Here is a 27,400-nt window from a genome sequence, read left to right as displayed (position 1 = left end):
CCCCCCTGAAACTCATCATCCCTGTGATGCTTGGAACTACTCATAGTCTCCCAGGCGGCTACAGGAAGACTGAGTCCAAGCACCACCTAGCAGTGTCCTCAGTTTATTCTATTACTTAATAAACAATGTATAAAAGATGATCATGAGGTTAGGTTACAACCACCTGTTTAGCAGAGCAAGGTGTGAGGCTTCAATGCAAAATTAAAGGATAGAGGATCTTCATTTCCACTAAATAAAGAAAGGCCTGGAAGCTTGGCACTGTAAAAGAAAGTGGGTGTGCCCCTCAACCAACATATTTATTATTAAAGGGCTAGGCGAGGCAAGTGGCTCACAACACAAGCCCTGTCTGATCTGCAACGCCAATGCCCACATTGCAGTCATTAAAGGTAAGCATCACTGGATGTTGTCCGGTCAATATAGTTGTTTTCATTCAAGTTTCAGATGACCTCATAACAGTCAATGAATATGGTGGGGAAAAATATTGCAAACCAATGTTAAGAATTAGCACATTATTCTTCATTTACATATTTCCTAATGTGAGGGTTATCTTCAATTCAAATCCCACCATTGTAGAAGACCCCGTGTCACATTAACCAGTGGCTTACATTGAGGCAATGTGATGGACTGTAGCATAAACCTTATAGCAGTTAGATTTCAAACAAGCGTTGTCATTGCAAGTGTGGATGACTCATGCTCCCAACCTCAAAGACAGCAGCAGTAGGGAATGTCAGGCAGGCAGACGGTGGAGCATGCAATACCTTCGCCACCCTGCCACTAAAAAGGAATCAGGAGTCACATCCAAATAGCTGAAACGTCCCAGGCCACGGCTCAGGAAAAGTCCTTTCTGCAGTAAACAGAACCTCTCCAGCAGTCGCCAGACAAGATGGCTATCCTTGAGTGGGGCTATTGAACTTCCAGATGATTTGACAATGCATGATCGCAATGCCTTCTAACTTAGGGTTCTTCAGTGTAGGTGAGCATTGGCCCATTTTGGCATTGTCAATGTTAGTTTTCTCTTTGCATTAATTTTTTCTTGGCTACACGTCCTAGAATATATGAAAACCCAGTCCTGGACAAAGAACCCCCTCGACTTGTGGTATCTGAATCGCTCAGTAATAAGCATGGCATCCCTTACAGAAGGCACAGGTGGGCAATGGGCATCACTTTCGACTTGCAATTAAGCAAATGAAGCACATCTATGAATTTTCACACATACAAGTAAAACTGTTCTTATAGAAAGTATTTCTGAAAGAAATGCCGGAGTTGCACCTGTGAAGAAAAAAATGTGCAGGTAAGCAGGAGCAGATCATTTGGCGATAAAGTCAGCCACCGGAAAAAAAAACGAAAAAAACATCCTGTTATATATCTCACACACTCTTCTCAAAGGTGGGGTTTGGAGTGGTGGGCGTCAAGCTCAACAGAGGGGGTTGGCTGAACCTGATCGTACAAGGCTCCTTGTAACATAGATGAGTCAACGGACTACATTTCTCGATCCTGGCATCACATGATTAACCCAGTAAAAGACCAGCACTGTAGGCGATGCCGTTTCAGTTGAAATGATAACACGCCCAAACATGACCGCTGCGCGCTTCATGGTGCATTTCTCATGTTGCACCACCGCCTGGTGGAGTTTTTATAAATTGCAGAAGTGTTTGTTTTGGTTTAAATTAATCTAAGATGTTCAGGCATTTTATGGGATGAAAACGTCCCACTGCTGTTTACCATTGCCCATGAACTATGTTCGTGAGTTTCATTATATTTTACACCACTGGTACAATGTGTTCTTATGTCCTTCTAGTCTGTGAGGGTCCGGGACTTTAACATACCATACATATGTTTCCCTACGTGCCAAAACCCCACCTGCATTGGCTTTTTCCATGCCTGAAAAAGGGCCTGACATTTGCAGAACTCCCTTGCTCTCCACACTGCTGGAGGATTTTCAATAATGAGTCAGTGAGAAGAGGAAGTTACACCTCCTAAAAAACAATGTACATTTGAAAAGAAGCTGTCCAAAACAGATGTCTGGCCAAGCAGCAAGGAGAAACATAAGGGCTGCCACGAATACCTGGGGAAAATACAACCAAACACATGAATATATTTTAAGAGTTTGGGTCTTTATTTGGAATTCAAGAAACTGAAGTTGGGAATAAAGTGGAAAGGAAGTCACAGGGACAAGCAAACTAAACCATCTGAAGGGATATGTCTCCTATAACCTAATAGGACTCTTACTGACTTGCCTTTGTCCCGTTTTGTAAGCTGTTAAGTCTCTGGTCAAGATTGTGTGTCAAAAAAAGCCTTGCCCAGGGGTCCTCTCCAGTTCTCTGAGGTCTCCTGAGACCCATTTTAAACCTCATCTCCAGTGGTATGGCTCCCGTTTCGCCACGTAGGACCCCTAACCTCAACAGTTGTGATATGAAATCCAAATGTTGAGACAAGTCCATAAATGAATTATATCCTTTCCTTTACCATATAAGGTAAATGACACAATAAGCCTCTTCCAAGATACTCTTCAGTTTTGCTTTAGAATGGTGTCCTCAAATGTCTCTCTTCGTGTCACTCCCTGTCCCTTACAGTCTCCAAGCACAAGGCTCTCCATCAAATGCTCTGCTCTTCATGGGTGACATCTCCTCCTAGGCCACAGACATCTTTTAGGCATGGCAAGATATTGTATTGTAGCTCCAGGATCTGTTGCAGCAAGTTCCACAGTTTCTCCCAGAGAGGGTGCCTAAGTGCCTGGTTAGCTTCTGGTTTACTTCTATCGCTTGGGGCACGAACCTATTACCCATGCCCATCGTACTTCCATACTCTCCAAACTGATACTCATGCACTCATACCTGGGGGCCTGTCGCTATACTGTGCTACTTGCCCTCAGGCTGGATGCTGTCTACCCTCGCCAATGTTCCTAAGTGTGTTCGTCCTCCCACTTTTCCTTGACAACAGAAAGGAATGTGTTGTCTTTTTTGTGTCTGTTACTTTCCCTGCACCTCCAAGGCACTTGTCAGCATCTTTCTTCCTGACGTCCTGCATCTTCAAATTCCCTCCAATCATTGTTTTCTCTTCCTGGCAACTGCCCCATTTGCCTCTCTACAATGTTTTACCTCCACGTCTCTCCTTCTCTCTCTCTCTCCATCTCTCTCTCTCTCTCTCTCTCTCTCTGTCCATTTCTTCTGCTCCAATACCTCTGCCTGTACAAACTAATTATGCCACACCTCCTCCTCCTCATGCACCTTCCAATCCTCCTGCACCTTCCACTCCTCCTGCACCCCCACCCCATGCACCTCCACTCCTCCACCTTCCACTCCTCCTGCACCTACACCTCCTCCACCTTCCACTCCTCCCGCACCTACACCTCTTGCACCTTCCACTCCTCCTGCACCTCCACCTCCTGCACCTTCCACTCCTCCTGCACCTCCACCTCCTGCACCTCCACTCCTCCACCTTCCGCTCCTCCTGCACCTACACCTCCTCCACCTTCCACTCCTCCTGCACCTCCACTTCCTGCACCTCCACTCTTCCTCCACCTCCACTCCTCTTGCACCTACACCTCCTCCAACTTCCACTCCTCCTGCACCTACACCTCCTGCACCTTCCACGCCTCCTCCACCTTCCACTACTCCTGCATCTCCACTCCTCCTCCACCTTCACTCCTCCTGCACCTCCACCTCCTCCACCTTCCACTCCTCACGCACTTCCACCTCCTCCACCTTCCAATCCTCCTGCACCTACACCTCCTCCACCTTCCACTCCTCCTGCACCTCCACCTCCTGCACCTTCCACTCCTCCTCCACCTTCCACTCCTCCTGCACCTACACCTCCTGCACCTTCCACGCTTCCTGCACCTACACCTCCTCCACCTTCCACTCCTCACGCACTTCCACCTCCTCCACCTTCCAATCCTCCTGCACCTACACCTCCTCCACCTTCCACTCCTCCTGCACCTCCACCTCCTGCACCTTACACTCCTCCACCTTCCACTCCTCCTGCACCTACACCTCCTCCACCTTCCAATCCTCCTGCACCTCCACCTCCTCCACCTTCCACTCCTCACGCACTTCCACCTCCTCCACCTTCCAATCCTCCTGCACCTACACCTCCTCCACCTTCCACTCCTCCTGCACCTCCACCTCCTGCACCTTCCACTCCTCCTCCACCTTCCACTTCTCCTGCACCTACACCTCCTGCACCTTCCACGCTTCCTGCACCTACACCTCCTGCACCTTCTCCTACTCCTGCACCTCCTCCTCCTCATGCACCTTCCACTCCTCCTGCACCTACACTTCCTGCACCTTCCACTCCTCCTGCACCTCCACCTCCTGCACCTTCCACTCCTCCTGCACCTCCACCTCCTGCACCTTGCACTCCTCCTGCACCTTCCACTCCTCCTCCACCTCCTGCACCGCCACTCATCCTGGACCTACACCTCCTAAACCTTCCACTCCTCCTGCACCTCCACCTCCTGCACCTTCCACTCCTCCTGCACCTCCACCTCCTGCACCTTCCACTCCTCATGAACCTCCTCCCCATGCAACTTCCTCTCCTCCTGCACCTTCCACTTCTCCTGCACCTTACACTCCTCCTGCATCTCCACCTCCTGCATCTTCCACTCCTCCTGCACCTCCACCACCTTCCACTACTTCTACCTCATCAATGCTTATTGCTCTGCTACTCTGACCACTAACCTTTCTCTCTCCTTGCTTATATACCCCTCCCCCCCCACACACCCTCTCTAAACTGGGTTTGCCCTATTGCGGGGCACCTTGAATGTTTAATTGGCCTGCTCTGAGGAATGGTGTTTGGTTGAGCATCAGATTACCTCAGAAATGTGTGATTGACTTCCCCAGCGTTGCTGGCCGCTGTGGACTGAACCTATAACAGGATGCTTCAGCATTTTGATTTCTACACTGTTACGCATGTGCATACTGTCACGTACATCGGGAGTGGGGGGCAGAGCCAGCAGAGCTCTGCTCTTTTTTGCGGTCACTCAACCACACAATAATACATGGTGAGCATATTTGTGGGCTTGATTTCTCTGGTATTGTTTCAATTGGTTGCTAAGCAGCAGGGCTCAAGTCGAGGGTACACGTGGGTGGACGGAGTCCCCCCTCTTTTTTCAGAGGGCACCCTGATATGCTAATTTCTGGTGATGCCACATTCAATTGGTATGTTAATGAGTCCCCCCCACTTTTATTTTAGGACTTGACCCCTGCTAAGCAGTGATATCCCTTGTCTCCACATAAGCTTGACACAGGGTATTGTCATGCATGTTTTACAAAGTCCCCCTAAACGGGACCACGGTCTATGCCCTGCTGACCCAACCTCCTGCTTTGGGGAGAGCAGCAGATCCACCCCCCCCCCCATGCTGCCCGAGACCACACATCACCTAGCGTCTTTTCCGTCACTCCAAGCCAGCAGCTAGGGCTAGGCAGGAGACATCGTCACTGGGAACCGGTGAAGTGAGAACACCCAGTTTTGCCTGTTCATAGTGGCCGAATCAAGTAAACCTTGAATAGCGCAGTGGACCCACAGACCCATCTCCTGCATGGGGCACTACCCCCCACCCCCAGCCAAAACATCTGTTTGCATATCCAACGTGTGAAGGAGATGTGAACGATGCAATGGTAGTTTATACCAAATATGTTTTCACGCAGTTATTTTATGGTGCATTCAGCTCCATCAACTTTTCAGGATATACAAAGAGGATATCAACCTAGATCCCAAAACGGTGCATTCTAGTGGGTGTGGAAGAGTTTGTGAATACTGCTCGTGTGCCACCCACCCAATATGCCTAAAGGTCCATATCTCCTGGCAGAGGTGGGCGTTCAATGACTGACCGTACACTCAACTTGTTTGATTTATTATCTGATCCGTTATTTGGAAAAACGTGGAGAAGAATGACATTTTTGGATACAGGATCACACATATTTGCAGCTGCTCCATTCCATTCAATGCCCACATGTAGGTGACATGGACAATTATTCTGCAACAAATGTATTCTGAAAGGACCTCTGACAAAAACATAGTGATGCCCACAAGCAGATCTGCGTTATTCCAGGGTTTCTATGAAGAAGCCATTGGGCTGCGCTCACGCCATTTCAATACGAGTTAGGTCATGAGCTTGATATGATATGATATGATAATGTATTTATATCGTGCTCGTACACAAGTGCTTCAGAGCGCGACAAGGCAAGGGAGGGGAACAGGGGAGAACAAAACGATCTTACTAGGCCCAGTGACATTGAGAACGGAAAAGTGCATTGAAAGGGGAGAGTGGAAAGTGTGGAGCAGAGAAGAACATAAATAAAATAAATAGATAGTAGAGGCAATAACCAGTGGTAGTGCAGTCAGAAAGTGCTGTGTTTAAGGCCGCAGAATGGGTAAGTCTGATAAGTGCAGTAAAAAAGAAGAAAATGGGGGTGTGGGGAACTGTATGGGTACAGATACAGTCATCCAGTGCAAGGGGTGGCCAGGAGGCAGTGCATGAGGGGGGCAGGGTGAACAGGTACCTGGGCCCAGGGAACAGAGGGTGGCCAGGTGCACGGTGCCAAGAGAGCAGTTCAGCAGGGTAGAGGGAGAGCGAAAGCAGAAGCAAAGAGGAAGGTCTTGAGGAGCTTCCAGAACCGGAGATGGTTCTCCTTAAGTTTTAGAGTGGCAGGGAGGCTGTTCCAGAGGGAGGCCCCAGCCGAAGACAGAGATCTACCCCCAGCTCGTTTCTTTGAAAAACGACTGACCCTGAGGTCCAATAAAGGACTCGACCCTCAATGCATCCGGCAGCTGAGAAATACTGTAGATGGTTGTCCATTATGCTGGGTTCTCGGTAGAATCAGCCATCCAGGGGTGACGCTAGGTCTGGAAAAGATCAGGGGCTAAGCTAAGGTCAGGACTGGCGGGACTCGGGGCTAGCTAGCCTTTTGCTCGTAGCACCTGAGCTTCTATCCAGGGCCACGACCAAAAGACCTGGGGCTATAGCCCCCTCAGCCTTCCCCCTAGCAACGCCTCTGCAGCCATCTACAGAGGATGTGCTCCTTGAAGTCCATTATCCCCTGAGTAATGGCTATGTGGCCTGTGCCATGCTTGGAGATACCCCCAGACAAGCACTTACAACTGTGAGTTACTAGATACGTGCCCTCTCTTCTGAAATGTGATTCCGTTGAGCCATTCTAGTGCGACTGATGTTTTGGATGTGGATCCTCCCCCTCTACTGTTTTGCATGCACCTGCACCTGCTCCTCCTCCTACTTCATGACTCAGTTCCTCAAACATAACAAAAACGCACAATTACTTAACTGGACTTGCACTGGGCTAATAAACACTGCATGAAAATCCAGAATGCTTTTTTACCCCCTTAGGTTATATGCCATTACAGCCCAAATACCCTCAGTGCAGGAGGCTCGTAAGATGTCCAACTAAAACCTATCCTTGCGCGCGCGTGTGCGCGCGCACGCACGCACACACACACACACACCCCAAAGTAAAGTTCACCCATCCCAATCCCAGTCTGCAAAGTCATGCATGAAAGTGGACTCGCATTGTAGTCGGCCATTGCCAGTCCAAATCTCAACAAGCACCAAAGATTACTCTGCAACCTGAGTCCTGTGAACTGCAAGGATATGAGCTGCAACACAGTGCTGCCGTCCTCCTCCAAGAAGGGAGTCTGTGATCTCAGACAGGCACCTGAGAGTACAGGAAAGTGAAGGGAATGATACTGTAGTGTCCAGAATCCTGCAAAATCCCCTCAAGACCACTTACTTCCCTAGATCCAGAGTACAGCACTGCACCCCATCCATCAACACACACTCATCCTAATGTTAAATGATCCTCGTCTGAGGGTGCACTTTCTCCCCCTTTTGGTAGTAGGTGTCAGACCTTGTGCAGAAGATTCAGAGAGATATGAGCCATTGCTGGTAATTTTTAATGGTACAGTGAAATGGCAGGAAAACTGCTCACATGTGGGAGGAGGAGGGGGCAGACAGTGCTCAGAGGTCTAGAGAATATGTCATCTTGAGTACAGCCATTGATGCTTGACACATTACTAACTGGCCTTTTCATCAAGGGTGGACAACAATCATTCACCTGAAAAGGTGCACATCGACAATTAGGGGCAATACCAGGCACTGTTCAGGAGGTTGGTTAACGATTTAAATGACACCTGGCCTAGTAAGATCGTTGTCTGTCTTCCCTCTGTTCACCCTCCCTTGCCTCATCCCGCCTTGAAACACTTGTGTATAGGTGCGTTATAAATGCCATATCATATCATCACACCATATCAGTGTGGTATCCAAGTCAGTATTACAGTAGCATTGGAGCCAACGGACAGAACATTGAAAATAGGGGAAAACCAAAAAGAAATGAATTGATAGGATCCCAGTCGGTCCAGGGGGATACTTTCGAACCTTGTTCCAGAAGCTGCTTCCTTTGGCAGGTCAAGTGTCATGATCATGAGGCACGCGCAAGGATAGGCTTAAGAACAGCATGGCACAGCATTGCCTTTTGAGCAAGATGAGACCACCAAACCCTTGAGCCTGACAGCATTTTGATTGAAGAAGGGAACACTCGGCAACAGGTCCCCTCGGCTACCGAAGCCCCGGTTTATAGTCTTTTGTCTCTAGTCAAGCGTTCCTTTCTTCACGATGGAAAATTATACTTTTAACAACTGATCCAATTATTATTGTTATTTGTTTCTAAACTATGCCTATATCAGCTATTACAAAGTGGAGATATTCAATTTAGCTCACCCGCTGTTCCCTTTCCCAAGTACAGTGCTTTTCTCTGGAGGAAAGCTAAGGGGCAACGTGCTCGCCTTGGGAGCAAGACGACGCGGTGCAACACAGGTTCCATCCCTGTGGCCGTGCTTACAAACATGTGGGCATTAAGCGCGTTATAAATAACCAATTACAAACCACTGCACATCAGCACCAATAGCGTAATCATCAAGCACTAGCGTAAGGGAGGAAGGAAGGATAGCTCAGGGGCAACACGTTTGGCTTGGAAGCAAGGCAATGCAGCGCAACACAGGTTTGAATTCCGATCCCGCGCTTAGAAACCACGTGTTGGTATTAAGCATGTTACAAATTAACAATAAAATAAATAAATAAGTGCATCAGGTCACAGCACCATAGGTCACCAGGCATGTTGGGGGTTGGCTCTTCAGGGCAGCGAATAATGTTACATGCCGGCTATGGCAAAAGACCTGTATTAAGGAGGTGTTGTTTGCATCTGGTTCCCCACCGTGTAGAGAGGGAAGTATACATGCAGTTTGTCTTTAGCCGCATCAGTGTAAAGGAAAAAAAAATGTATTGGAAGCTGCATGCCCAGAACAATGGTGAAAAGTAGTGCACGTCAGACGATATCACAGCTGTCGATAATGGGATGGGTGGCTGTACAAGTAAAGGTCAATTAGGGGTTCTGTTCAAACCTGTTTCTGTTGGAAAATAAGGCCGTCACCATAGTATCATCTTTACCCTCCACCTCGTCAACCCTTTTTTTCACAGAAGGGAACTTTACAAACTGTGGCCACAGTAAAACATAACGCACAGCCCTTGAACCTCTGTTTAGGGTATTTGCAGCGCACAACATTATTGTATCACGACCTGTCTAGGGTATATGGTTCATTCCTGTAATCCTCCTTTTGCAAAAATAGATGTGCATGAAATGTATGGTTACATTTAAAACTAACATTTTTTTTTTAAATCTAGGGTGGAGAAATTAAACTGGCCACAAGGTGGCAGTATTGAATAAGAAATAGATAGCAAGATTTTTTGGAAACTTCAAGATTTTGTGTTTGGGTTTGGGATTGTGACAATTGGGACAGATTACACGAGCCGGATTCTCAAAATATACATATGGTAGCCCCCTGGGGTACCTGCTGGAATATGCCTGGAAGGTGAAGAGGCATGTGCTTTTTTCGGATGTAGCCTTTAAGCATCACCACCTGATCTGTGCAGAACATGCACCAACATTGTATTATTGGTAATTTACTGGCAGAAACTATGGGCCTCATTAAGAGTCCCAGTATTAATGCATGCGTTATCTCTCCTCCAAAAGCATTGTATCCGGAGCTGTTGGAAACCGCCTGCTTTGTTTGGAGGAAATGTCCTCCACAGAAACCATTTCCCCATGCGGTATCACTTCATTTCGCCAATGCAGTCCAGTCATACCTGCCTAACCTCCGGAATTTTTCCAGAGACACCGGAATTTTAGGCATTTCTCCGGGTCTCAGAAATTATGTCGTTCTTTCCGGGTCCCGTCATATTCTCCACCTGATTGGCTGCTGCCGGTAGCCAATCGGGTGGAGAAGTGGGCAGGACCCGGAAACGGCGCGAAATGTTCGTGCCCACTGCCTGCACCACTATATGAGGCCGCTCCTGGCGGCCAGCATTCTCTGACTTTTTCTTTCCTTTGCCTCAAGGCGACCGGCGACCGCCGTAATAATACTGCTTTCAATCCATGTCCATGAATGATTTTCAGTGCTATAGTAAGCAAAATGAAGGTGGCGCTGCAGCGAAATAATCTCCCTTGTCTCTTCGTAGTCTCTTCATGCCTGGTGCATAACATTGCACATATTGTTCACCATTATTAGTCGTCTAGGCAAAATGCCTCTAACGTGGACTAAAAGTTTACTACTAGCAATACACACCAGGGAGATGGCAAGATGGCTGGTTACTGTATACTATTAGCCATGCTAGATGCACCAGCTAAAGTATTGGACAGAATTATTGGCTGAAATTTGACAGGTGGGCGGGGCGTGTGGGCAGAGCCAGGTGCAAATGGGCAGGGTCTCGTGTGGCTGTGGGCGGGGCATACATCTCAGGAATTTTGATTTTCAAATGTAGGCAGGTATGAGTCCAATAGGTCCCAACTATGGGGAAAAACTAACGGGTGCGAATGACTCTTAAGCATGCAGACCCTTCCTATTGCAGTGGACACACTGCATGCGGAAATGGCCATTCTGCTGAACTCTTAACGAGGACCAATGTCTCGTCAGTAAGTTTAGAACTCTCTGCTGATGACACCTAACTGCAGGTTTTACTAGAATCATGCTGCGTAACTGCTGTGTTGAATGTGTGTGTGCAGTGGTATTGCTGACGCTGGACTGTCCGTTTCCTTTCAGCTTCTGGACTGGATTGAAGGGAAGGAAAGAAACATACGGGCCTTACTGTCTACAATGCACACGGTTTTGTGGGAAGGGGAGAACAAGTGGAAACCTGTTGGAATGGCGGACCTCGTGACCCCAGAACAAGTGAAGAAAGTCTACCGCAAAGCAGTTCTTGTTGTCCATCCAGACAAAGTAAGTGCACCTCGGCCAAAATATCTTGCAATCAAGAATGGTGGAAACTTAGTGCAAAGTAGATGCATTCAAACAACAGATGTACAGTCCGGCGTTTCACTCTTTCTCCATCATGCTTTCTTAGCATCGGGTCCTCTTAGCAAGCACCTCGTGGTGCATTAATTCGTTTATTTTCTGTGAGTGAGTGAGTGAGTACAGAATGGCCTGGCCCATCTGTGAACGAGCACTAGGACTCTTCTTCCTTAGAGTGAGGCCGAAGCTACATCATTATATAGCGGTGCTACTGCTAAATGTACACTAATAAACGTAAGCCGCCACTCCTTCCTGTGCAGGACTCCAAGGCAAAGTCTCCCCTCATCCAACATCCACTTACTTGCTTAAGGTAGATCATTGTCCTGGCAACGGCAGCGTTTTGGACGCTTTACTGTCTCTTACATGACTTTCTTTAAAGACATTTACTGTGGACTAATTTAATCTGAGTTTTAATGAACCCCGTGATAGCCAGGCCACCAAATGTTAGCCATAGTTACATGGTCTAAGGCTCTATTTATTTATTTATTTGTTTTAATTTTTGATAACGCACCAGCTCGCCCAGGGGCTATCAGGGGGCTCATCAACCCTCACATATAAAATGACCATATGCTGGGGAATGACCAGCACTCTGTCTCCCCCAAGACTGGACCGGTCATTTGGCCATTCTCTTTCCTATACAGGTGAAAGACATACCAAGCCGAGAAGAGGCGACACCCTCCACGGTGGAATCTAATTACTTTGCCATTTGGTGTATGTAAGAAACTGGCCGTGTATGTTTTTAATAACTATTATTTAATTCTATAAACACGAGCATCTTGCCCACCTCCAAATATGCCTCCTATCTCCAAACATCCTTACAGTGCCCAGTTCCAGATGTTTAAGTGCGTAGCCAATAATAGCGGGCACACCCATATCTATATAGGGCTTTTTGAAGGCAGAGTATTTTACAGCATATGGGCCGTATTACGAGTTCGGCAGCGCATGAAAAATTGGCAGTAATGCGGTTGTTACCACTTCATTACTGCTGCATTACCGCACCACCAAATTACATGTTTGGCAGTGAGGTGGAGGAAAAACCTCCGGCAAAATACTGGAGGTAATTCCGCCGCCTTACCGACAAAATGCACCCATGTCGGCTGTATTACTGCTGGTGGTAATACCGCTGAAATCCTCAACGGGGACTAACACTGAGAAACCGCCACTTGTGATCCACTGGTAATACCGCCAGACCAAGTTGCAGTAAGGGTAATTCCACAAGATTGCACATCGGCAGATTTACCGCTGAGATACCACCAAACTTGTAATGAGGCCCATTCTGGCAGATGAGCGCAATGGGATTTTTTGAGACTAAAATGATAGTTCTCATTCCCGCCTGCTACTTTTTAAGCAAGTATAAATATACTATACATTTTTCAAAAAATAGGTTTTTTTCTTGCAATGCGGACTGTCTTTATATCTAACAATTCCTGTTGCTGAATAGAAGCTCTTTATCATATGGACAGTCTGTACACCAGGCAGCACAATAATAGTTATTTTTTTTTTAAGTGCTGCTCATGCATGAAAATGGTCCGCCACAGACATTTCCGTTGCTCCCCATTTTTCCCTGCTTGATGTATTGGACTGATTCTAGGGTGTAGAGCAGGCAGGTGCATTGCTTTTCTGGGGGCCCATCATCCATCTGAGGCTTATACATTCAGTAGCATTAGAATTGCTAATAACAGCTCTTATTGCAGTACTTGCCTGCATGAGGAATCTGGAAAGTGCAGTATTACACCTGACATTACAAATCCTGATTTTGGCTCTCACTGAAACGCCCACCACAGAGAACCACAGCTGCGCCCAGAATTCTGCTGAATTGGTTGTGTGCATCCATGCTCTTTGCATGTTGTGTAGGTTGGGAAACGCTATGTTACCATGTCCTTGAGTGCTTACGGGAAAATAGTGCTTCTTTGCTCAGAGGAAAAATAGTGAGATAATTCCTCTTAAACTCAGCCAGATACCCCCAAAACATGTATTTTACCACCAGCATGAATGAGGCGTTTGTTTCAGAGTCTCTGACACAGACAGAGGTGCATAGAGCTATATTATGCCACTTATATCTAATATTGTGATACTACACTTCTGCAAACAGTGATGCGCGGTAAGTCCCTCTGTCTCATTTCTCTTTAGTTTTCCCTCATCTCTGAGGCTGTTGGTTTTGTGCGAAATAGTGTAACGAGCCCACTGTGCAGCTCTGATTAAAAGAATTATTAAATTCTGGGCAAAGGATCGCATACGCTGACACTTGCGTATCCGTGGCCCATCTTGTGACATTTTGATTTGTTCATGGAAGAGATTTAAAAAGGCACAATAATCTGGGTGGTCCCAGGGTCTGGTGCCTTTTTACATGCCTGCTGCTAAAGAAGGGGCAATGCAGGTTGTCAATCACATGCATGCATGCAGGGGAAATCCAGAGGCCTTCAGGCCACTCCACAACATTGAAAACTGGATTACCTCGGCTTTGCACTCCTTCGCCCCTAAGGAACCTTTTACAAATCTTGCAAAAGAAGAAGTCAGCAAAAAGCCCCCCTCTGTACGCTGCCCCACCCCGCCCACAACTCAACCACAGATTTCCAACAAAAATTGGTGGAAATCGGGAGGGAAAACAAAATACAAAACCACCATCAGCTACGCTTTTACAGGGCGGAAGTCATCACAGCCAAGGAAACACAATACTCCCAAAGCAAAAATTGGGCACAACACAAAGTAAATGTTCAAGATCATGCAAGAATCCAAGGCTCTGTTTGCTTGTAATGTGACCCCCACCCCAATGAGTGAACTTTGCAATCGGAGTGCACCCCATTTCAACAAAGCATGCATCGCAATCCAAGAGCATCTGAATAATAAAGGGTGTCTGCCTCTACCCCCCACTAACGAAACAACATCCATGCTTCCACCACCACCCCTTCTGAAAGTCTTCTGCCTATCCATTAGGGATGACCTCTTCACCACCACTGACTCAGACAACCGTACTGGATCCCGGGAGGATATCTGCTCCCCCCCACCCCCACAATCTGTTCAAACTTCATCTCAATATGTCCGTAACTGATACCTATTTTACTATCCTTCCATCAGCCCCGTGAGGGTCATTTTTGCTTCCATCAGCCCATTCTCAAACACCCCATTTTACTGGAAAAGTCCTGGAATAATTCATATATGTCCAACTCCGGGATTTCATCGAAACAAACAACCTCCTGAAGAGGCACGTCCTGGCTTCAGACCATCTAAGTCATCAGAATTAACTCTATGCTCATTCTGGAACACACTCGAGAATAATGCAGACAGAAAGTCAGAGAGCACGGTCATCCTCTGGACCTATAAACTGTCTTTGACACCATCAGTCACAAGATCCTCCTAAAGTGGCTGGGAGACGATGGAATCAAAGGAACAGATCTACACCGGATCACCTCCTTCCTCACTGGTAGAACCGAAAGCACTTTCAGGGCTCCCCACAAATCCTAACCATGGCCACTGACCAGTGGGGTAACCCAAAAATTCACACCGTCACCTCTTCTTTTCAACATCTACATGAGACAGGACACCACTTATGCACCTCCTCAACCAAGCTGGAGTAACCTGCCCGAGCTAAGCGTACGACATATACATAATCTACAAACTTCAGAAGAAACCGATAATAAACATAAAAATATACCCTGCACAAGATGGCATGTCAATAACATCAAACAGACTGAAACTCAACCATATCAAACAGAACTGAGGATTTCCAATCAAGGGCCATCTAAAATTGCCTCAAGCCCCTGGTTCAACGAGAGCCATTCCCAAAACCATACTCTAGGCTAAGGATTTTGGAACCATGATGGACAGTGCTCTAACACAGGTAAGAGCTATTGTCAGAAACTGCTTCTTACTAGACCACACTGCATCATACCATACGTAACATTCTGCCATGTGAAGACAAAGGACAGTGGATATGGCAAGGGAAATGTGCACAACATCACACAATGATTACGTATGTATCAAACAACACCCAAGAAACACGATGCATACAAGTAAACACCAATGTTGTCCAAGTAGAACATGATACAAGTATATGTAAATGAATGTGGGATAAGCACTTAGATACTCTGTATAGTTCAAAGGAAAGTCAACAAGCTCCTCATGCACAATCACTATTAAGGGTTACTGTCAGAGTTGAGTAAAACCTACAACAGCAAAGAGAGGCTAACCTAATTTGTGAAACTTTTGACAAACAATAAGTAGGACTAGTGCTTACAGAATAGAGAGGAAAACATAGGCACTTAAAGATGCAGAAAAAAACGCACACCTAACAATCGATAGGCGACCAAGGGAGGATTGCAAGGGAAAACCAGGAACAGACTCAGAGAGGGAATCGGGGAAAACACAATTACAAGCCCAAACCCCCCGCCCCCCTCCCTCCTCCGCACACCACCCAGGCAAGGGAAGGAAACGGGAACCCAAATAGGAATTCTCTCAAAGATGGGTAATCTAAATAATCAGGTTTACAGTGCAGAACACAGCAAGGGCAAAGATCTATGCAAGAAAGACAAACGGTGCTGTTCAGGAGCAGACACACACTGGAAAGTGCCATCTCAAAAGGAAGGGATAACTAGAAAGGTAGCAGAAATATAAATATGAAACCAAACTGAAAATCCAAGGATTCAGGAGCAGGGATCAAGGAACAAAGGAACAAGAAGCTCGGAAATAGAAACTAAGAATAAAGAAGAAGGGATTGGCTACAAACAGGAACACTGCAACAAACGGGGGTGGGAGGGTTTGGGGTTCCCCCACATTTTTTTAAAAATAAAACATTCTGAATTTTTCATTGTAAACGTTTCGTTATAAAATACCACTCTGTTTTTTGATTCGTTATAATCACATGTAACCGTCATAAGGTTTGGAAGTCTAATAGGGAAGGGGCTACAAAGCCTGCCTTCGCGTGACTGGAACAAGATCAATGGCAGCGAACAGTGACATATTCACCCACAAAGCCATGGATGTGATCTCTCTAGTGCTTTGAGAACTGGTCCAGGCAAATATCCTCTATCTCAGACTGATGGATTACCTCATGCAAAAGCTACAAAAAGTTCAAAATGCTGCAGCCTGTTTACTCCTCAGGTTGGAAAGGTTTGAAGATATCTCCTCACCGCTTCTCACACTTAATTGGCTTCCTGTCAAGAAAAGGATACATTTGAAAGCAGCCCGTTACTTCACCCAGCGTGCCTACCACGGGAAGGGCCCACTTTCTTTTAGAAGCATGTTCCAGCATTAAACGCCCTTCAGTACAGTACAGTACCGCTGCTTTATTGTCTTGAACTGTAACAGGAAATGACAGGAAGGATCCTCATTCTCCGTACTGACCTCGAAACTCTGTAACACCCTTCCTATACATCTCTGCATAAAAGAAAACCACCCAACATGCAAGAAACTACTCTAGACAAGGCTCTTCAACTAAACAAGCAAGAGAAGAAACAATGAAATAATATAAGAAATAGTGAAGAAATAATGACCTGAGAGTTGCACAACACGTGACTACAGAATCCCCCACCAAGCATATATGCAGAAAAATATTCAGCCCACCTCACATAACACTCTAAAGTGTCAATCCAGCCTAACAGATTCCTCAACCTTGCAAACCTTGATCACAAGCCTCTCCTCGCACCTGAAAGGTTGATTGGGGTCAGAAGCTAATATTTCATACAAATATCCTCTGCAACCCTCGCATCTTAATCTTAATCTTACTTAGGATACAATTCCTATTTATCATCCAAGCAATCCGCTGAAGACATCTAAGCATAAGATATTGCCTGATTACAGATACTATTCTGTGGCATGGTACTGGAGTGGACCACAATTGTACTCCCCAAGGAAGAACACTACACCCAAGCCTCACAAAGCAGCCTAGCCCTAACCCAAGTGCTTTCACCTATCATCCTCTTCCACCAAGTAACTCCTCACTACTAAAATCTTTTAACCCTACACTATTCCTCTACTATCAACAAACCATACTAATGTTGCTCACGACCAGGGGGCTGCCCGTAAATCGATCCTGTGTTGGTATATATAAACTCCCTTCACAAGAACAGTGAGTTACCATATCTGCAATCAGATAACAGGTACTTCCGTCCTGCAACACCACAGGCTTACTGCATCTGCCTTCTGTGAGGTGCCAGGAATGAAACGCAGACAAAGAGGAGTCATCTTTGGATGTAAACTTTTATTTAAACTTTTATTTAATGTAATACAGGGGTTGGAAAATGCCTCACTATCCCTTATCTAGGAGGTATTTCACTACCTTAACCAAAACTAATGGGTCTGTCCTTTGTCAAGATGTCCAAAGCAAAATATTTGTACTGTGTTCGAAATCCTTTTCTAGCCCTCACACTCTAAAACAAATTCTAAATTGTGAAGGATATTGTCTCAGGTTTTTAAAGTGCACAAATGTTCAGATCCAACACAAAAGGGTAAATACAACTAAAAATATCCAAGTGGACAGCGTTCACAGTTCCAGGGAATGGCTCCTTTCCCCGGATTCCGTTTAACAAAATGAGAAGTTCCAACAAAGAATAATCCAAGTTCCTTGTAACCCCAAGAGGATGACTCTCTCCTCGCTGTTCTCGGGGAAATGGCTACCTTCCACAGGTTTCTCTCTACATTCAAGACAGTTCAAAACACTTAGGGCATGGGTCTTCCTTGGGATTCTCTTTCACTGTTTTACAATATGTGTGAGGGTCCCAGACTTGCAGGTTACCTAGTATACTCTCCTGCCAGGCTCTGTTCCACCTCTACAACCATTCATAATCTCAAGGGCATGGCTCTTCCTTGAGATTATTTTCCCACTGTAGTTTATTACACACATTTGATTGGTATGTTCTCCCACCAGGCCTTAGATCCAATCTCTTTCACTTTCCTCCATACACTTGCCTTTGCCTGGTATACTCTATGCCAGGACTTATATTCAATATTTCAAACACTTAGCTGCAGTTTCTTTACAAACACTTGGCTTCACCTGTTATACTCGCATACCAGGACTTTATATAGTTACTTTTCCTTATATACAAAAAATTAAATGTGCCCAATGTTGGCTCATCGACCCTTGTTTAACAAAGTCTGTTTCAATATTTGCAGTGTCTCTCATGCTTCTCTGCTTCCACCCTTTTCAATCTGCTGGTTTGCGTGCGTTCCATTAGCCACTGTGTCTTTGCTGTGTCCTTCCTTTCTGTGCATGGTCCACGCTGCCTGGAACTCTCAGGCAGCGGGCTTCCTGCACTTTGGATCCTCTTCACACCGTTTGCATTTGCCTTCTGTGAGAAACCTAAAGGTGTCTCTTTGTTTAGTCCCCAGGTATCTGTCATCCAGGTGGCCAGGACACGGCCATCACTTTTGGATACAGTTCCTGAGGGTGGACTAGTGCTGGAGTGGGACACCAACGGGTGAGATGTGGTATCCCCTTCCTTAAACACCATCATTTCCCCATCCTAGCACATAGGATATTCCAAAACACTGCCCCCCCACCCCTTTTCCGACACGAACACTTTCGCACAACACGAAAGACAATGGACAAACACCAGAGCCGTTTACCTGATATGTCCCAATACAAGGGTCAGGCAAAGTCAGGCAATTGACCAGAATCACACACACGTGACGGCCCTTTCCCTTCCCCACAGGGATAAAATGTGGAGCACAAGAGCACAGAACAAGCAAGGCAGACAGCACGACGTGAGAGCCAGTTCCGTCTAGCAGTTAAAGAGGAGGCGAAATACGGCGAGAGGAGACCAGGGGGAGAAGTGGCCTTGCCCTTATCGAAAGAGATCCGTAAAGCCTCAAGAGAAGGAATCGTAAGGCCAGGAACAATAGCCTGCATATGTTGGACCAGATGTCAACGATACCCGGGCGCCTCCTCCGCTGACAGCCAACCTGGGGAGAGACGTATGGCCACATGGTACCAGCCTTGACTCTACAGGCACGAAAGCAACGCTGTTCATCACAATCCATGAGTCGAGAGGGAGAACTGGTGAAGAAACCAAATTGTGCTGAACATAAGTAGCGAGAGGCTAATTGAACTTTGAATACAAAGAACTGTTAAGAGAACAGGGGAAAGCCAGCAGAGCAGAATCAGACACCACGTGGGTACGCGCTTGTAGTGATTACCCTATTGTGGAACTACAGGTACCAGAAATCCGTGGGAGAAAGGCGAGAAGAAGGGTCGAAGTTGTCATTCAGGGGTCATGCAAAATCTTCTGTACCGTTCAAAGTCTTTGACCAACCGATGATCGTGACGCAAAAGGAAAGTGAATCCCGCTTGGTGAAGTGAATGCATAAATTGTGTATCGTAAAGGTTGGCCAGAGTGAACCCGGAAGAGGGAAGCCGACTAGCAGGAATCAAACCTGAAGATTTGTTAAAAAGGACATTAAGATTTGTGAAGCAAGATGTATTACAAGACAACGAGAAGTGAACTGTCTTCCTTGGCAATTGGGGACCGAGCCCGGCCGAGGGAGATCCTGTCACATTCCGGGCTAACTGGCGGTGATTGCCACGGATACGGCTGAGCCGCCATTAGGATGTTCCACCACGTTTTCCTTTCCGAACGGCTGCATTGCTCTAGTGTTTTCCATCATGCCCGCCGCTGGGATTACTTAGTTCCTGTATTCCCAGCAGTCGGCGTGTTGCAACCATCTGGTTCGGCTTTCCAGCTCTTTTCGGTTCCGACGCTAGTTTTTCTCCTTTTCATTCGGCTTCATACCAAAGCGCTCTATTTGCCTTTTCACTCGCTCTCCTCCCTGTCCTTTTTCCTTCTCTCCCGGTACGCTGCATTTGTGAATCAGGTCTCTCTCTCTTTCTCTCTCTCTTTACTAGGCTTTTCACTGTAGGTCCACACGCTTGTCATGATGCATACCCCCGGGCATCCAGACCACGTCCATCAGCCCCGGGAGCAGGCATCATGTCGCCTTGAGAAAACCCAGCAACCCCTGCTAGGTGCTGTCTGGGTTCAGTCCTGGCGCCTATGGCACCAGGCTCATATGGGACATCAGTCCTGGTGCCATAGGCGCCAGGCTCATAGGTGCACACTTACCTGATGCAGACCATGCTGCAAGAAGATCCAAGCCCATGTGAGGCCTGGGTGGGACTACCTTACCTTAGGGACTATTTTGTTACTCGGTGTGGTCGGGGAGGAATACCTACCTGGGACTACTTTGGAGGCTATTTAAACCACGCCCGAAGAGCAGCACACGCTTCGCGTTATTCTGCATCCAGCAGCGTAATGCTCACCCTGCCAGCAGCAGCATCCAGCCTGCTGCCACGCCCGCCTCGAACCTGGAGCACCTAGAAAGAAGGAAAGAAGCAAACGTTAGAACAAGAGTATTACCTGATTTCTTACCTGATTCCGGATTCATCGCATCTTCAAACCAGAGGAAAGACTTTGTTTTAAACGTGTCGCATCGCCAGCAGCAGCGCCGCGCCATACTCACCGTTCCACGCAGCATCTCTTTGATCCGGCGCTGTCTCCATCTTTACATCGCCGAATCCCGGCATCTAAGGGGAACAAGAAACAACAAGGTGAGCAGAGAGAACAGACAGAGACAATCTCTTTAGCCGCCATATGCTTACCTGATTTTACCGCCGGAGGTATAATTCTTCAGCACGCCACATCTTCTAATGCCGCACCTGTAAGATAAGGAGAATGCAGCAAGTTTAACCCTTGGCATTATTTACCGTACAGTTTTGGGTAACACAGACGTTTACCAGAGCGCTTTCAGCTGTCAATCTTCTTATTGGGTCAAAGCTGCAAGATAAAAGAGGAATTGGACAGAAGCGAATTGCAGACATTTTGAACTCTTACGAACTATATACTTACGGCCCTTCTCCAGGACCTTTTGGAGTCAGGATTCGTCTACAACTCTTCCAATATCTTCAGGCCAGTGAAGTAACTGGTCATCAACACGCCCCTGCGTGCTTCGCAGGATGGAAGGCTCATCCTTCAATAATATAAGGTGAGATTTCTGAGAGTGCGCTTCAGAGGTGATTAGTGGGGAGGACAGTGGGGGTGCTATCACTTGAATCCACAAGTGGCTAAATCTATCTCTCCACTTGTAGGAGAATATTTCTACGGGCAAAGCAGACAAGATTAGAAGGGCAGATCCAGTCAGTCATCGCTGCACTACGCATCACGTGGGTGGAGGCCGCAGCAGTCCGGGTCCGACCGACGCCCCTGTGGGACCCAGGTGAGCGTAACAGAATGCGAAGCCTATCTACAGATCCTCACCCGGGCGTTATGGAAACCTCAGAAACCGACCAACTGGCACAACTATTGGGGGAACTTAGGGCGGAATTGCACTCTGCTCGCCAAGAGACTAATGCCCTCAGAAGAGAACTAATTGTATCGAAGGAGCACACAGATGATCTCGCTAGACAACTGCTGCAAACTCAAGCTAGACAAGCACCCCTACCTGGTTCCGGGGGAAACCAAGCTCCGTTGTTATCGAGTAACCCTGTGCAAATAAACCTACCAGGAAATATTCCATTAGCTCCACCCGAACGCTTTGCCGGAGATCCCAAAAGGTTCGGCGTGTTTATGAACCAATGCCGCTTGCACTTTTTATGCAGACCAGGAGCCTTCCCAAATGATCAAGCCAAGGTAGCCTTTGTATTATCATATCTCAGCGGCAGTGCAGCTGATTGGTCAATTCCACTAGTTACTCAGGATGACCCAATTCTTCGGGATTTTCAGGGCTTTCAAACGAGCATGGAAAGACTATTTGCCCGGCACTCTCAAGGACAGGCCCTGGATAACGAACTTTTGTCCCTACGACAGGGTAACCAGGATCTGCCAACCTATATCGCAACCTTCAATAGATTGATAGTGGAAACCGGATGGCCTGAGGAAAAACGAATTACATTGTTTCATCGTGGAGTTCGGGGAGAACTTAAAGACGTCTTGGCTCAAGTTGTGAACCCACCTCAGGATTGTGCAGAGTTTATAGACTTAATGGTCCAGCTGGATCATCGACTCCAGAATAGAAAGGCTGATCGAGCTAAATTCGAAAATCAGGTATTGGTTAAATCCAACGTTGCCCCCAAAGGAACAGATGCATCAGAACCTATGCAAATTGGGGGGTTAAAGGACCCTTAAATCAAAAGGAAAGGGAAAGAAGAAGACAGATGTGTCTGTACTGTGGAACTTCAGGACATTTTCTACAGGATTGCCCTATAAAACCACCCAAGAAGGTGGTAGGAAAGAGCCTGATTCGGAAAACGACCACGCCCGACAAGCGTAGAGGTCCGCTTGCCGAGCTTAAAGAAGGACACTCAGACCTCGCATGTGATCATACCAATGGTCCTAATTGATCCTAGACAACCCTCACGTATGCACGCAGTAAGGGCATACATTGATAGCGGGGCCGTAGGGAACAATATGGACCACAAATTGGCTTCCAGGATGTATCTACCTCTCTGCCGAAAAACCACCTCAGATGTCATCACCACAGTTGATGGAACTGAAATAGCCTCTGGGCCTGTAACTCATTCCACCATAGAGATGACACTATTGGGTGAGGATGGGAATCGAGAGACTATTGTGTTTGATCTAATCAAAGCCCCACAGTTCCAAATAATACTGGGGATACCTTGGTTGGAAACACATAATCCTTGTATTGACTGGCGAGAGAAGAGAATAACCTTCCCGGATTGTGCACAAACCTGTTACCCAAAGAAAAATCAGAACGCAGGCCTGGCCACAGTAACCACAGCAGTCATGCAACTACCTCCAGAATACCAAGCATTCCAGGATGTCTTCCAAAAGGAACAGGCAAACACCTTACCTCCTCACAGATCGTACGATTGTCAAATCGATCTCATACCCGGTGCACAACCCCCTTGTAGCAGGATCTATGCTCTTACAGAACCTGAGAACCTTCACCTACGACAATACTTAGACCAGTGCCTTGCCAATGGCTTTATTCACCCTTCCAATTCTCCTGTATCCTCAGCTTTGTTCTTCATGCCAAAAAAGGAAGGTGACCTTAGAACGTGCATAGACTACCGCGCACTAAATCAGATTACGGTAAAGAACCGGTACCCATTGCCTCTGATCCCCGAACTACTAGACCAAGTAAAGGATGCGTGTATCTACACTAAATTAGATCTCCGAGGGGCAAATCATCTGGTACGTGTAAAGAAAGGCGACGAATGGAAGACGGCCTTTCGCACCAAGTACGGTTTGTTCGGTGTGTAATGCACCAGCAGCCTTCCAGTATTTTATGAACAATGTCTTTCGTGAACTCATTGGCGTCTGTGTTGTCGTATACATAGACGATATCCTTGTGTACTCCTCCTCAGAATCAGACCATGTTGAGCACGTACGTGCAGTCCTTGAGAAACTACGCCAGCACAAGCAAAATTGGAAAAATGTGTTTTTCATGTTACGGAAATTGAATTCCTTGGATTTATCTTGACTCCAAAAGTAATCCGAATGGACTCACGAAAGGTGGACGCAATTCTCAAGTGGCCATCACCTAGTTCAGTTAAAGGGGTGCAAATCATGCTCGGATTTGCCAATTTCTACCACAGATTCATTCCGGACTTCTCACATGTTGTACATCCCATCACAGCACTTTTGCGAAAGAACAAACGTTTCTTGTGGACCAAAGAGGCTGAAAAGGCCTTCCAAGAGCTGAAAGCGAAATTCACGTCTGCGCCTGTCTTAAAGCATCCACGCCCAGAGCTCCCATACATAGTGGAAACTGATGCATCAAGTTTAGCCATGGGAGCTGTCCTGTCCCAGAGGGATCCTGAAACTGGTCAACTTCACCCAGTGGCATTTTGGTCCAGAAAGTTCTCGGCACCCGAGTTAAACTATGCGGTTACCGATAAAGAGTTATTAGCCATCAAATCCGCCTTTAAGGCTTAGCGACACTATCTTCTCGGTGCCAGGCATACCATTACTGTAATCACCGATCACCGGAACTTGCAGTATCTAAAAACAGCCAAAGCCCAATCATCGCGCCAACTTCGATGGGCATTATTCTTTGCCGAATTTGATTTTGTGATCACTTATCGACCAGGCTGTAAAAATGGCAAGGCAGATGCCTTATCCCGAATAGGAATGGAAGAAGCATATGCGAACCCGGAGCCGGTGCCTATAATTTCTGAACAAAGAATTCTTGGCATAACTACTTTACAGACACTAGAAGAAATTCATTTAAAAATCCAACAACTCTTCAATCCAGCAGCTCTGCAGGACTGGGTAAAGAAAGGTCCGGATTACTCCATCATCAATGACCTACCCTACTATCAAGGACTACTATTTCTACCACACAAGGAATTACAGGAACTTGTCATCTCCAATTATCATGATTCCCTAATGGAAGGTCACCCAGGTATCGCAAAAACCGAAGCCAAAATTAAGAGACAATTCTGGTGGCCCACCTGGCAAAAAGATATAAAGTCATTTGTGATGTCTTGCGGCATTTGTGCCCAAAACAAGAGTCAGAAGAAAAAACCAGCTGGCCTTTTACAACCTTTGGATATTCCACCTACACCATGGCACACCTTATCTTTAGACTTTATTACTGATCTACCTCCATGTAATGGATTTAACACCATTCTAGTTATCGTGGATCTTTTTTCCAAGATGGCCCACTTTATTCCTTTGAAGGGATTACCTTCTGCTTCAGTCCTGGCCAAGGAGTTCCTCGAAAACATCCTTTGAATACATGGGTTTCCTTCTGTATTGGTCTCTGACCGAGGTAGTCAATTCATTTCACATTTTTGGAAGAAATGTTGCCAATTGGCGCAAATCGACGTAAGGTTATCAACCAGTCACCATCCCCAGACCGATGGTCAGACGGAGAGGACCAACCAGATCCTTGAACAGTACCTTCGTTGCATGCTTCACCAGACCAAAAGTAATTGGAAAGATATTTTATGGATTTCCGAATATGCATACAATAACTCTGTACATTCAGGAACCGGACAAAGCCCCTTTTATACCATATATGGACACCACCCTCGAACCTCAGAACTCGATTCGCCTCAGCACTTAGAAATGCCTGCAGTTAGTCATTTACATTCTACTATTACACACGCCTTCAAAGAAGCGACAGAACATTTGAAGCAAGCAAAAGAAAAATACAAGAAAAATGCTGATCTACATAGAAGTGAAACTCCACAGTACCAAATTGGAGATCAGGTTTGGCTAGCTACAAAACACATACCTCTGAAAGGAACTCAGACTTTTAATCCTAGATATTTGGGACCTTACACCATTAAGGCCATTATCAACCCGGTGGCCGTCAAACTGGAATTACCCTCCAATATGCGAATTCATCCTGTCTTTCATGTTTCACTTTTAAAACCAGTTCAACCAGGAACAAGATTAACCAAACCACCAGATCCTATCTTGATAGATGGAGAACCTGAATTTGAGGTGAAAAACATCCTGGACTACAAGGTGGTTAAATCAAAACTTTTTAACTTAATCGATTGGAAAGGTTACGGGCCACAGGAAAGGTCATGGGAGCCTAGTGACCACGTTCATGCACCACGATTAGTGAAGAGATTCCATCGGGACTTCCCAGGCAAACCAGGACCAAGGGGAGGAACGACTTTAGGAGGGGCCTTGAGGGGGAGTGCTGTCATGATGCATACCCCCGGGCATCCAGACCATGTCCATCAGCCCCGGGAGCAGGCATCATGTCGCCTTGAGAAAACCCAGCAACCCCTGCTAGGGGCTGTCTGGGTTCAGTCCTGGCGCCTATGGCACCAGGCTCATATGGGACATCACTCCTGGCACCATAGGTGCCAGGCTCATAGGTGCACACTTACCTGATGCAGACCATGCTACAAGAAGATCCAAGCCCATGTGATGCCTGAGTGGGACTATTTTACCTTAGGGACTATTTTGTTACTCGGGTGTGGTCAGGGAGGAATACCTACCTGAGACTACTTTGGAGGCTATTTAAACCACGCACGAAGAGCAGCACACGCTTCGCGTTATTCTGCATCTAGCAGCGTAACGCTCACCGTGCCAGCAGCAGCATCCAGCCTTCTGCCACGCCCGCCTCGAACCTGGAGCACCTAGAAAGAAGGAAAGAAGCAAAGGTTAGAACAAGAGTATTACCTGATTTCTTACCTGATTCCGGATTCATTGCATCTTCAAACCAGAGGAAAGACTTTGTTTTAAACGCGTTGCATCGCCAGCAGCAGCGCCGCGCCATACTCACCGTTCCACGCAGCATCTCTTTGATCCGGCGCTGTCTCAATCTTTACATCGCCGAATCCCGGCACCTAAGGGGGACAAGAAACAACAAGGTGAGCAGAGAGAACAGACAGAGACAATCTCTTTAGCCGCCATATGCTTACCTGAATTTACCGCCGGAGGTATAATTCTTCAGCACGCCACATCTTCTAATGCTGCACCTGTAAGATAAGGAGAAAGCAGCAAGTTTAACCCTTGCCATTATTTACCGGCCAGTTTTGGATAACACAGACTTTTACCGGAGCGCTTTCAGCTGTCAATATTCTTATTGGGTCAAAGCTGCAAGATAAAAGAGGAATTGGACAGGAGTGAATTCCAGACATTTTGAACTCTTACAAACTATATACTTACGGCCCTTCGCCAGGACCTTTTGGAGTTAGGATTCGTCTACAACTCTTCCAATATCTTCAGGCCAGTGAAGTAACTGGTCATCAACACGCCCCTGCGTGCTTCGCAGGATGGAGGGCTCATCCTTCAAGAATATAAGGTGATATTTCTGAGAGTGCGCTTCAGAGGTGATTAGTGGGGAGGACAGTGGGGGTGCTATCACTTGAATCCACAAGTGGCTAAATCTATCTCTCCATTGTAGGAGAATATTTCTACGGGCAAAGCAGACAAGATTAGGAGGGCAGCAGATCCAGTCAGTCATTGCTGCACTACGCATCATGTGGGTGGAGGCCGCAGCAGTCCGGGTTCGACCGACGCCCCTGTGGGAGCCAGGTGAGTGTAACAACGCTCCCCTTTTGTACGCTTTTCTCTTCTCTCTCCTCCCGCCTCGGCCAGACTCCCGCTGCTAGCTCCTCCTATCC

At 46.7% G+C, this 27,400-nt stretch overlaps 1 protein-coding gene across 4 annotated transcripts in view; it reads left to right on the top strand.

Moving 5' to 3' along the window:
- Window positions 1-27,400, top strand: part of DNAJC6 (DnaJ heat shock protein family (Hsp40) member C6) — a 564,838-nt gene that overhangs the window by 524,824 nt on the left and 12,614 nt on the right. For all 4 annotated transcript variants that reach the window (XM_069641979.1, XM_069641980.1, XM_069641978.1 and 1 more), the window contains one exon: window positions 11,107-11,283. In XM_069641979.1, the coding sequence (XP_069498080.1) occupies window positions 11,107-11,283 (177 nt within the window). The remainder of the gene's footprint in view (window positions 1-11,106; window positions 11,284-27,400) is intronic.

This window comes from Ambystoma mexicanum, chromosome 1q (assembly GCF_040938575.1).
Source record: "Ambystoma mexicanum isolate Mex_15411 chromosome 1q, UKY_AmexF1_1, whole genome shotgun sequence".
NCBI lineage: Eukaryota > Metazoa > Chordata > Amphibia > Caudata > Ambystomatidae > Ambystoma > Ambystoma mexicanum.
This window is presented reverse-complemented; position numbering and strand designations above follow the sequence as displayed.